This window comes from Oncorhynchus keta, unplaced genomic scaffold (genome assembly GCF_023373465.1).
Source record: "Oncorhynchus keta strain PuntledgeMale-10-30-2019 unplaced genomic scaffold, Oket_V2 Un_contig_9580_pilon_pilon, whole genome shotgun sequence".
NCBI lineage: Eukaryota > Metazoa > Chordata > Actinopteri > Salmoniformes > Salmonidae > Oncorhynchus > Oncorhynchus keta.
The window spans coordinates 244,258-255,280 of NW_026290602.1; the positions used below are offsets into that span (position 1 = coordinate 244,258).

The window sequence follows — 11,023 nt, forward strand, 5'->3', positions numbered from 1 at the left end:
TTGTTTCAACAGGGACACGACTGCTATGGATATCAAAACCGAAACCCGACACAGGATACTCCGGACAAGACATTCACGCCCTGGGTTTTGCTAAGAAGTGCATATGGACAATAGATATGCCTATGGAATCGAACCTGCCGGACGAACAAGTGTCTATCACGGGACTGTGTATGAAAAAGAAGAGGTTGAAAGTCGCGGGAGGGCCAGTGCAATTGGCCTGTTGCGTTTTTGGAGCCTTCTGTTTGGAAAGACTCATGTAATGATGATGCAGGAAAGGCAGAGGGAGCGAGGAGTGGTCGAACGGAACTGTCTGGGTGGTACTCTCCTTGTAACTGTAATGATCCAGCCTCCCGGTCAAACTAGGGTGGTCAAATTTAGTGGGAACTCTTCAACGGACAATACGGTTCACATACACCCTGCCTTCAAGCAAGCAGGTATTTTAAAATCCTATCGTGTTCTCGAGTAAATTTTATCAGAAAAAAGGTCACGTCTTAAAATTGTAGTTAAAATATTATCAGATCGATAATATTTTTTGATTTGATTAAATTCATAACTTTTAATATTATCTTTGTACAGTCAGCACTTAGCCTGAGGTATAGGCACCTTGGTGGCACTGCAGTTTTGTGTGTGATTTTATCACAATAACCTGTGAATTTTTCTGTTTTGCGAAAACCTGGGACGACAATTGATATTAGCAGGTGGTTGAAGTTTTTTTCCAGGGCATTTTATTTCATATGTAAACATGACAACGAATAAGTTCTAAACACTGAGAAAATGAAAAGTTATCATTTGAAGGGATTCTCGTCACAAAAAAAATGTAAAGGAAGGACCTCCCATTGACGAGTAAGTGTTTAGAATAGTTAATTTTATAGATCATAGCTCAAAACCAAGTTACTAATTTAACCCCAACATAATTCCTATCCGTACTTTGTATGAGAATAATGAGCTGGAGTACCATGACTTAGAACTTCTATTTTGATCTCAGCAAATGTTTACTTTGAGAATACAATGCCCTGTGCTTTTTGCAATCTCACATTGCCACATACAGTGGACTACATGTACTCTGAAGGACTATAAGGAATATTCTCTGGCCAGTTCAAACTCACAGTTTTACACTTATAGGGGTGTGGGTTATCGTTAATAACAATGTCTTAAACTACGCTTTCTGACCATGGAGTGTGTGACGACGTAAAACACGTTTCTCATTGAAATCCCCCACAAATCGAGCAGCTTGACCCCCCTACTATGGCTAGTAGTGGCTCAGGGAGGTCAGCTAGTGAGGGTTCCAGCAGCACACAGAGCAGCAGCTTGCAGCAGAGGAAGAAGCTCTCATCCATCTGTGACACGTGTAAGGGCAAGATGCAGCTGGTTGCCGACCTCCTCCTGCTCTGCAGCGAGACACGGCCCGTGGTCACCGCGGATGGCATAGCGGTGGCCGAGACCTTCGAGCAGTGCCGCGACACGGTCATCGCCCGCACGAAGGAACTCTCCATCCTCACCCACGACATCCAGTCGCAGCTCAACATGGGCCGCTTCGTCGAGGTGGGAGACCGCTTACTAGAGATGGGGGACCTGGTGGTGTCGTTGACCGAGTGTTCGGCGCACGCTGCATACCTAGCAGTGGTGGAGACCTCGGGTTCTCAGCCGTGTCTGCCAGGGCTGGTGGACCGCTACAAAGTGACACGGTGCCGCCACGAGGTGGAGCAGAGCTGCGGCATCCTCCGGGTCACGCCGCTGCCGGACCTCACGCCCCAGCTTCTACTGGAGCTATCTCAGAACATCTCCTGCAACCTCAAGACCCTGACAGATGCCTCGGGCCTGGCCAGCGAGAGGTCCAAGGACCGCTTCGCCAAAGAACAGTTCAAGCTCAGCGTCAAGAGCATTAGCACGAGCGGCACAGCCCTCTTGGCCTGTGTCCGGGAAGTCAAGACGCAGCCCAGCGAGCTGACGCGCAACCGCTGTGTCCTGTTCAGCGCGGCGCTGGTCCAAGCGGTAAACGCATTGGTCGGGTTTGCCACGGAACCACAGTTTTTAGGCCGGGCGGCGAGCGTGTCACCCGAGGGGAAGGGTGTGCAGACGGCAGTTCTGGGCGGTGCCATGAGCGTGGTGTCAGCGTGCGTCCTTCTCACTCAGGGCCTCCGGGACGTCTCCCAGCATCCAGAGAGCAGCACCAAGATGGCGGACTACAGGGAGCGCTTGCGCAACTCAGCCTGCGCGGTGTCGGACGGCTGCACCCTGCTCTCACAGGCGCTAAGGGAGAGGTCTTCACCCAGGACTCTACCGCCAGTCAATTCCCATTCTGTCAATTAGTTTAATAAAGAAATATAAATAAACCCATTCTAAAAGTGATCGTGGATGAGAAAATCCCATCTCTATCTCCTTGTTTTGGCATACCAAAGAGACACTCGGATTGGCCCTGTCCGTTTAGGGTCGGGAGGTTGAGTGAGTGCAGAGAGAGAACACAAAGGAAGGAGTCTGGATCTGGTTCTACGATTGAGATAGGTGTGCTGTGTTTGGACTTTTACTGAGCTTAAAGTAACAACATCGGAAAACAAGGTTTTGGTTGCGCTGGATGTGACCAGAACCTCACCATAAGAAACTGACAACTTAAACTCAGTCTCCAATCTACATACACCTGTTGACCTTCTCTTTGCCAAAAACAAACATACAATGATCTTAAAACCTGATCAAGTTTACCTCAGTTTTCAGCTATTGGTGAAAACGCCAGATATGAAATGATGGATGTAGCCTGCCGTGTGTGTGTGACCTATCACCTATGACCTATGGACCCCCAGGTGACCTCTAGTAGAAGTACATGTGCTCTAGTGAGAGTAGGAAGTAAGAAGAAGACTGTCCTTCATCGCTTGTGTTTTTCAATGTGTGAAATTCTTAAAATGGGTAAAAGCTGCTGTGAGTGTGTACCATAGGTTTTACACTATCTACCAGACTTACCATAGTATTGTTAATGTGGTTGTTTTTTTGGATCATGCATGTATAAATTAGTATTTATTTCAACTATTAAAAAAGGTTGTTTCTCATAAGCGCTGCTCTCAGATCAGTCTTTGTGTCAGCATACCGTTAATATAAATGACTCTGTGTTATAACAACCAATACTTCACTATGTGATGTAGACAGTCACATTTAACCCTAAATGCTCCACAAATCACTTATAATCTATGTTTATATTGTATAAAGGGTGGTTTAAGGGTTTGACACATTTGGCAGAGCACTAGATGTGAGGCCCTGTAGTATCACCCTGGTATTGTATGACATTTGCTTGTACATTATTTATGAGCTCTCCATGTAGACCTCTTAATGGTTTATGAAGGCTTCATTTACCCTCACAAGATGGACCTTGTTTAAAACGTGACCATAAAGACACTGTGTAGCTACCATGATTTAACAAGGTGAAACACAGTAGTTGGAAGACTGACTCTCTCTCTCTCTCTCTCTCTCTCTCTCTCTCTCTCTCTCTCTCTCTCTCTCTCTCTCTCTCTCTCTCTCTCTCTCTCTCTGTGTCGATCTCTCATGTGTTTGAAATATTGTGATGATTGATTGATAGCTAGATTTGATCATCATTATTTGTTCTGAAATCTGATTTGATATGATGAAAGAATATGGGCCCATTAACATGATGTATATGTTGTCTGTAGTAACATGAAGGAACAGGTGCTAGTGGGGACTATTACAGATGATGATTAATAACAGCCTTTATTGCCTGAAAGAAAACACACGCTCTACTCTGACGGAAATTAGCCATGTAAATTAATTCAGGTTGCCATGTCAGCCAGATATTGTAATTATATCACAGGGTTTCAAAGTACAATACAGCAGTTTGTTGTGGTTTGTTTAATTCACTATGAGGTGGTGTAACCCCGGGCCTGTATTCATAAAGCCTCTCAGGGTAGGAGTGCTGATCTAGAATCAGTTTAGTTTCATTCACTATGAGGTGGTGCAGACCCAGGCCTGTATTCATAAAGCCTCTCAGGGTAGGAGTGCTGATCTAGAATCAGTTTAGTTTCATTCACTATGAGGTAGTGCAGGCCCAGGCCTGTATTCATAAAGCCTCTCAGGGTAGGAGTGCTGATCTAGAATCAGTTTAGTTTCATTCACTATGAGGTGGTTCAGGCTCGGGCCTGTATTCATAAAGCCTCTCAGGGTAGGAGTGCTGATCTAGAATCAGTTTAGTTTCATTCACTATGAGGTGGTGCAGGCCTATATTCATAAAGCCTCTCAGGGTCAGAGTGCTGATCTAGAATCAGTTTAGTGTCATTCACTATGAGGTGGTTCAGGCCCGGGCCTGTATTCATAAAGCCTCTCAGGGTAGGAGTGCTGATCTAGAATCAGTTTAGTTTCATTCACTATGAGGTGGTTCAGGCCCGGGCCTGTATTCATAAAGCCATTCAGGGTCGGAGTGCTGATCTAGAATCAGTTTTACATAATCATGAGTAAGATTAAATGGAAAGAGGGGACCTGGTCCTAGATCAGCACTCTACCCTGCTGCTTTATGAATACAGGTCCTGATTAATAACTGACCAGTCATAGACTGAACAACTTTGCAAGACAGAGTGACGGCCATGCTAGTATCACTTGGATGAAAGACAACAGGTATAATATATGATTTATTCTTATACGTTCTTAGTGTGTTTTAGCATTAACATATAATATGATAACATTTATAATACACTTTTTATGTGGCAAGTGGTCTACTGAGATAAACCAATGCATTATAACATGCTTATGTCTCACAACACATCAACGTGTTAGTACGTCATACAGTGACTGTTGGCTTCGAGTGTTAACTACCGTTCAGTGTGTTTTAGTTTTCATCTAACTCAAGGTCACTCCATGTTGTGTCAGCTTCATTGTTTCTTTGAAAATGTCCTCAGAGGCCCTGTCCAGTCTTCCTACGCACCCAAGTACGAATACACACACTGAGGATAGACCCTGATCTGTTCCGTTTGTTATCGTAGCGCTTTACCATAAGCACATCTCGCTCCTCTCGCCAGAGGGACTCCCAATCATGGCCAGTTGTGATACAGCCTGGAATCGAACCAGGGTCTGTAGTGACGGCTCTAGCACTGAGATGCAGTGCCTTAGAGCGCTGCGCCACTCGGGAGCCCATGTCCATGTGTGTGTTTGATGTCTGTGTGTTCCTATCTCACCTTCGCCACCACACATGGAAAAAGCATCCTCTTTGACCCAGCCTAAACTTTGTCCCCTCACACGCACGCACACACACACGCACGCACACACACACGCACGCACACACACACACACACACACACACACACACACACACACACACACACACACACACACACACACACACACACACACACACACACACACACACACACACACACACACACACACACACAATCCACAGACCCACCACACTCACTCCTCTCTCTGAGACAAAGCCCCCAGAAACTGGTGCTCTTGACCGACGTTTAGCTCTCAAATCCCGCTTTAATGAAAAGGTTATGATGTAGGGACGAGCAGCGTTCGGCATCTGAGGATGGGTCTTAACTGAATCCCCGTCCTAACTCACACCAGCCCGACTGACTGCAGGTCAATCTGTCATTCAGTGGTTTTATCCAGTGGTATTAATCATAGTGTTCAGTGGTATTCTGTGTTGTTTCTAATCTGAGGGATGTTTTGACTACTATTTCTCACACAGTTGTATGAGAGTAGGATTGCTGATTTAGGATCGATTTTGCCATTTAGATTACAATGAATATGATTACATGGACATTAGGTGCCTGATCCTAGATCAGCACTCCTAATCTGAGTCATTCCTAATTTGTATATGGCCCATGATCTCTATATTTTGAAAGAACAGAAGTAGATCACGTTTGTGTTGAGGTTGACACAATGGTCGTTGTCAAATTCCTGTACATTTCTGACTTCTGTTTCAAATCTGTGTGTAACGAAGTATTTTCGACCAGTTTACAACAGGTTATAATCTGGGTGTAACAACGTAATCTTGACCAGTTTACAACAGGTTATAATCTGGGTGTAACAATGTAATCTTGACCAGTTTACAACAGGTTATAATCTGGGTGTAACAACGTAATCTTGACCAGTTTACAACAGGTTATAATCTGGGTGTAACAATGTAATCTTGACCAGTTTACAACAGGTTATAATCTGGGTGTAACAAAGTAATCTTGACCAGTTTACAACAGGTTATAATCTGGGTGTAACATCTTGACCAGTTTACAACAGGTTATAATCTGGGTGTAACAACGTCATTTTGACCAGTTTACAACAGGTTGGGAGTGTACATCTGGCTGAAATGTTTACAACAGGTTATAATCTGTCATTCACACTACCAGCTCAGTTTACAACAGGTTATAATCTGGGTGTAACATCATCAGATTTAAGTAACGTTCATCCATGTTTCTCAAATGTCACAACTTTCAAAGTCCAGTTCTCAAACGTCAAATATCTAAATGTTTAAGGTTACATTTAGGCGTTAACTCCAAATTCTTAAGATCGGGGATAAGGTTTGGGATTGGCTTAAAACAAAAATATATTTAAAAAAAACAACATATTGCTGGATTGCAACCTTTGTAATCAGTGGCAGTTGTTTACCAATTCACCATCCCTGTCTATAATGCCCTAGCAAAACCAACATCTACTTTAAGGTAAAAGCGCTCACTGTTGCCCGTACAACGTAGTGGCCGTTTTCCTCGTCATCTCCCGACATCCTCAGACATGGATGGACATCAAATAATGACTTTTGTCACAGATTTCAAACACTGCAGCACTGTAACACCGTCACGGCGTGAGCACTGTTCATTGACCTAGTGTTCTACAGTGTTCTACAGCCTTCCTGTCTGTGTCCTGGCAGGAAGGGGAGAAAGGTATTTATGTGCGTGTGTGTGTGTGTGTGTGTGTGTGTGTGGGGGGATTCCTAGAAACACACTACTTCAATACAGGTACGACCGGAAGTTACTTTTTGTAGCAGGTTAGGAGAACTTCAAATCATATCAAACGTTATTAGTCACATGCTCAGAATACAACAACCTAACAGTGAAATGCTTACTTACGAGCCACTAACCACGAATGCAGTTTTTAAAAATACGGATAAGAATAAGAAATAAAAGTAACAAGTATTTTAAGAGCAGCAGTAAAAGAACAATAGCGAGACTTTATACAGTGGTGTACCGTTACAGAGTCAATGTGCAGGGAAACCGGTTAGTTGAGGTAGGGGCATGTAAAACGTCTGCCATCTTAAACTTACACAGCAGGTTAGGAGAATTAGGTTAAGGTTAGGAAAAGGTTTGGGGTTAGCATCTAGCGAAAAAATGCTCTCCATACCTGCTACGAAAAGTCAGTTCTGGTCTAGGGTTAAAATTAGGATAAGGGGTTAGATTTAGGGTTAGGGAAAATAGGATTTTGAATTGGAATCAATTGTTGGTCCCAAAAAAGTTATGGTTATGTTTAGGGTTAGGGGTTAAGGTTAAGGTTAGGTTCAGGGGTTAGGGAAAATAGGATTTTGAATGGGAATCAATTGTTGGTCCTCACAAGTATAGCAAGACATAGCTGTGTGTGTGTTGGTGAAGCCCCCAAAACTGTTAGTCCACAACAGGAAATCAATAGCCCCGGCTATCAGGAGACGCTTCCTTTCCTTCACAGCACTAAATGTCAGAGGCATCATTTTCAAGCAAGGGTTTCGCCCCATTTCCTGCCTAGGGAGGGTAGGCTTTGCCTATCCCAGTCCCCAGCCAGTCCCCAAGAGCCGACAGCAAGCAGCTCCCATCCTGGCCTTACCCAGTGCTGACATCATCAGAGTTTGTCTGTAACAGACTGGGAGATAGACCGCTGCTTTCCCTGAGAGGAGGCAAGGCTGTTGGCGTTGTGTTGTGGCTGTTCAGAGTTCAACCACAGAGCAGACTCACTCACACATAGACATTCACTTGCACTGTTAGGAGAGACACAATCAGATGTAAAGGTTATTAGTATTTTATGTCATGGTTTTGACCTTGGATGAATGAATGAATACATGAATGAATGAAGGAATGAATGAACAATCACATTAATGAATGAGCAAATTAATAAATGGATGTATAGATGAATGACTGAGAGAACCAACAACTGAATGAATGAATTGTGGTGAGCCGTGAAGACTTCATCTCACTACTTAGCTGCAGGACATTGTGCCAATCAGGTCTGCAGGCACACCTGCAGCTGTTGAAACGTTTGTGCCAGTTTGCCAGTGCAAAAATAATCTGAGGAGCAGAGAAGACTCATTGCTGTGTTGCTGAGCCTCCCCAGAAATGATTTATTCAAGCCTTTATTGAATTAGAGTTGAGAGTTTGATAACCTTTATGTTGATCATCTTTATGTTACATAGTTTACCTCTTGAAGAGGAATCTTTATTGTGGTGAATTGTCACCTTTTGAAGATTATCATCATGGTACAAGATGAATAAAGTGGCACCGTGAGCGTCTGTTGGACCCTAAAACCCTTTCTACAGTCCAGTGAGCGCCACCAACCCCCTGAATGAATGGATTAATTAATTTAATCTTCCCTGGGGTAAAGCAGATCTGAAAGCATGATCTGAAAGTCTATTTTTGGAAAGGTTTAGTAAAGTTGCTCCAGTGCTCCAGCACAGCTAACATGTAACCCCAGACCTTACTGTTAGCAGACAGCTAGTTGATCCCATGTACATTATTGATAGACTTACCTGATCAGGTGGCAGTATTTCCATGAGGCTAACACCACTTGTCAAACTGTTCACAACAGATCCCATTACATGTGGAGGCGACAGAGAGCTAGCGGATTCATTTATAGTATTAGCCATGTTGTATCCAAGATGGCCGAAAAATACAATGTAAACCAACAGTTTTGTTCTATGTTCTCAAAGACTCAGATCTAGGATCAGCTTCCCCTCCCCAATCCTAGCCTTAACCATTGGTGGAGAAATGTTTTAGAACTAAGAGGGGTGAATTTTTTTTATGAAGCTGAGTGGTGAGGATTTCATTGTGCTAACCTTTTAACCTCTTTCAGTACAGAGACTACTGAATATATGTAGGGGGTTAAATTAAGGGAAGTATGGGTGGTGATCAGAAGAGAGGAAATTTATTTTTAAAGAGTGAAACCTGGAGGTACTATCAGAACATGTCAAATAAGAACATATATCTTTGTTTTCTGTTGCAAAAAGTGTTGCTACCATGTGCACTACTGAACACGACCCTGGTGACCTGTCACATCTCTATTCCATTATTATGGTCTGGCATGATGAAACATCTCCTCCAAGCCTTATTTAGACAGGAGGGGGATTCTGCCTCTGTAGATTCGGTCTCTGTGGTTGCTCATTACCTAGAGAGTGTATGATCAGTGGGCCAAAGCAGCAGCTGGTTCTTGGGTGCACACACACACACACACACACACACACACACACACACACACACACACACACACACACACACACACACACACACACACACACACACACACACACACACACACACACACACACACACACACACACACACACACACACACACACAGCTAGGGTGAGTGAAAGCCTACCCCTGGGACACATGATACCCCACCCAAAATGTCTAAATACTTCCCCATTCAGCCCACATACCCACTCAACTCAACCTTCAAGTCATATGCTTTTGTTCTGTGGACCCCTCCTCTCTATCTCTCTTTTCTGGTGTCTCTCTCCCCAAGAGCCGAGCAAGGGGCAGCTTCTCTATCTCTATTTTCTGTTTTCTGGTGTCTCTCTCTCTCAGGACTTTCTCTCTGGTCACCCTCTTTCACTTACTTCTATCTTTCTTTCTAGTCTCTCTCTCCCCCCCCATCTCTCCTTATTTGTGATGATGTCTTCATCCTCCTACACAGCTAGTTACACATCAAAGGCCTGGGAGTGTTTAAGGCAGAAGTCTAAGTGATGCCAACTGTGATCATGTGAAACAGTTGTCTGATCGTTAAAGGTTGTCAGTATACAGAGAACCGTCATTTTATGGTCAGGAGGATCAAGCCTGTGGAAACCAACTACAATCCACAATCAAATGGTTATAATCTAGATTGAACTAAATACTTTCACTGAAAAGCTAACATTACATATATGTATACTGTACATGTATTTGTATACATACTATATAAATAACTTGATCAAAGATACATTAGCCATATTGATTTCCCTACACATAGAGATGTTAGACATGATAACATAACAAATGCCTCCGTTTTGATTATGCACTGAAACAATAATACATACAATGCAGGCAGAGGCTTTTATCCAAAGCATCTTACAGTACTACTTGCATACAGTTTGGTATGGGTGGCCACAGCAGGATACACATCCACAACCCTAGTGATGCAGGTGCTCTACCATGCCCTACCACCTGAGCCCTTCAGGACCACAGATAATAACTGAACTGAGTAGATTTCATGTGAAGACATTAATTGTCCCCTATTGTCCTTCTCCTGCCCTGCCCTCTGACCTTGAGGTGTTATTACAGGTGATGTTAAGTGACTCCGACCCTGACAGCTGCTCTCTGCACTTTAAGGGAGAACACCCTTGGAAACTTGGCTGTCTCTCAAGTCCATTTTTAATTCCAGTCCTGCCCCTCCCTTCCTCTGCCGTTGTCTCGTTATGAGGGGGAGAGTTAGAGCCTGTTTGACCTCTGAACTCTTCTGAACAAGGTCTGGTCCTACCGAGGTATGGTTGTGTTGCTGTTGAGAAATGGGACAGTGGTGTCTTTGTGTGGCTCTGAATACATCATTAACTCACACACCCCTGTTAGGTGACTGGACACTGGATGGCTCTGTTTGAGCCACAATGGTTGATGTTTCAACAGTGTACTCAGAGGGGTTGCACATATGCACACACACACACGCACGCACACACACACGCACGCACGCACGCACGCACGCACGCACGCACACACACACACACACACACACACACACACACACACACACACACACACACACACACACACACACACACACACACACACACACACACACACACACACACACACACACACACACA

At 44.0% G+C, this 11,023-nt stretch overlaps 1 protein-coding gene across 1 annotated transcript; it reads left to right on the forward strand.

Moving 5' to 3' along the window:
- tlnrd1 (talin rod domain containing 1) lies at positions 1–3,041 on the forward strand. The gene has a single exon (XM_052512928.1). It carries the CDS (start codon positions 1,246–1,248, stop codon positions 2,308–2,310), a length of 1,065 nt encoding a protein of 354 aa, XP_052368888.1. The 5' UTR covers positions 1–1,245; the 3' UTR covers positions 2,311–3,041.
- The last annotated feature ends 7,982 nt before the right edge of the window (positions 3,042–11,023 follow it).

Bases quoted from the DNA above. Each gene is read 5' to 3' on its own strand.
- tlnrd1 (XM_052512928.1), top strand. From the start codon at position 1,246: ATGGCTAGTAGTGGCTCAGGGAGGTCAGCTAGTGAGGGTTCCAGCAGC.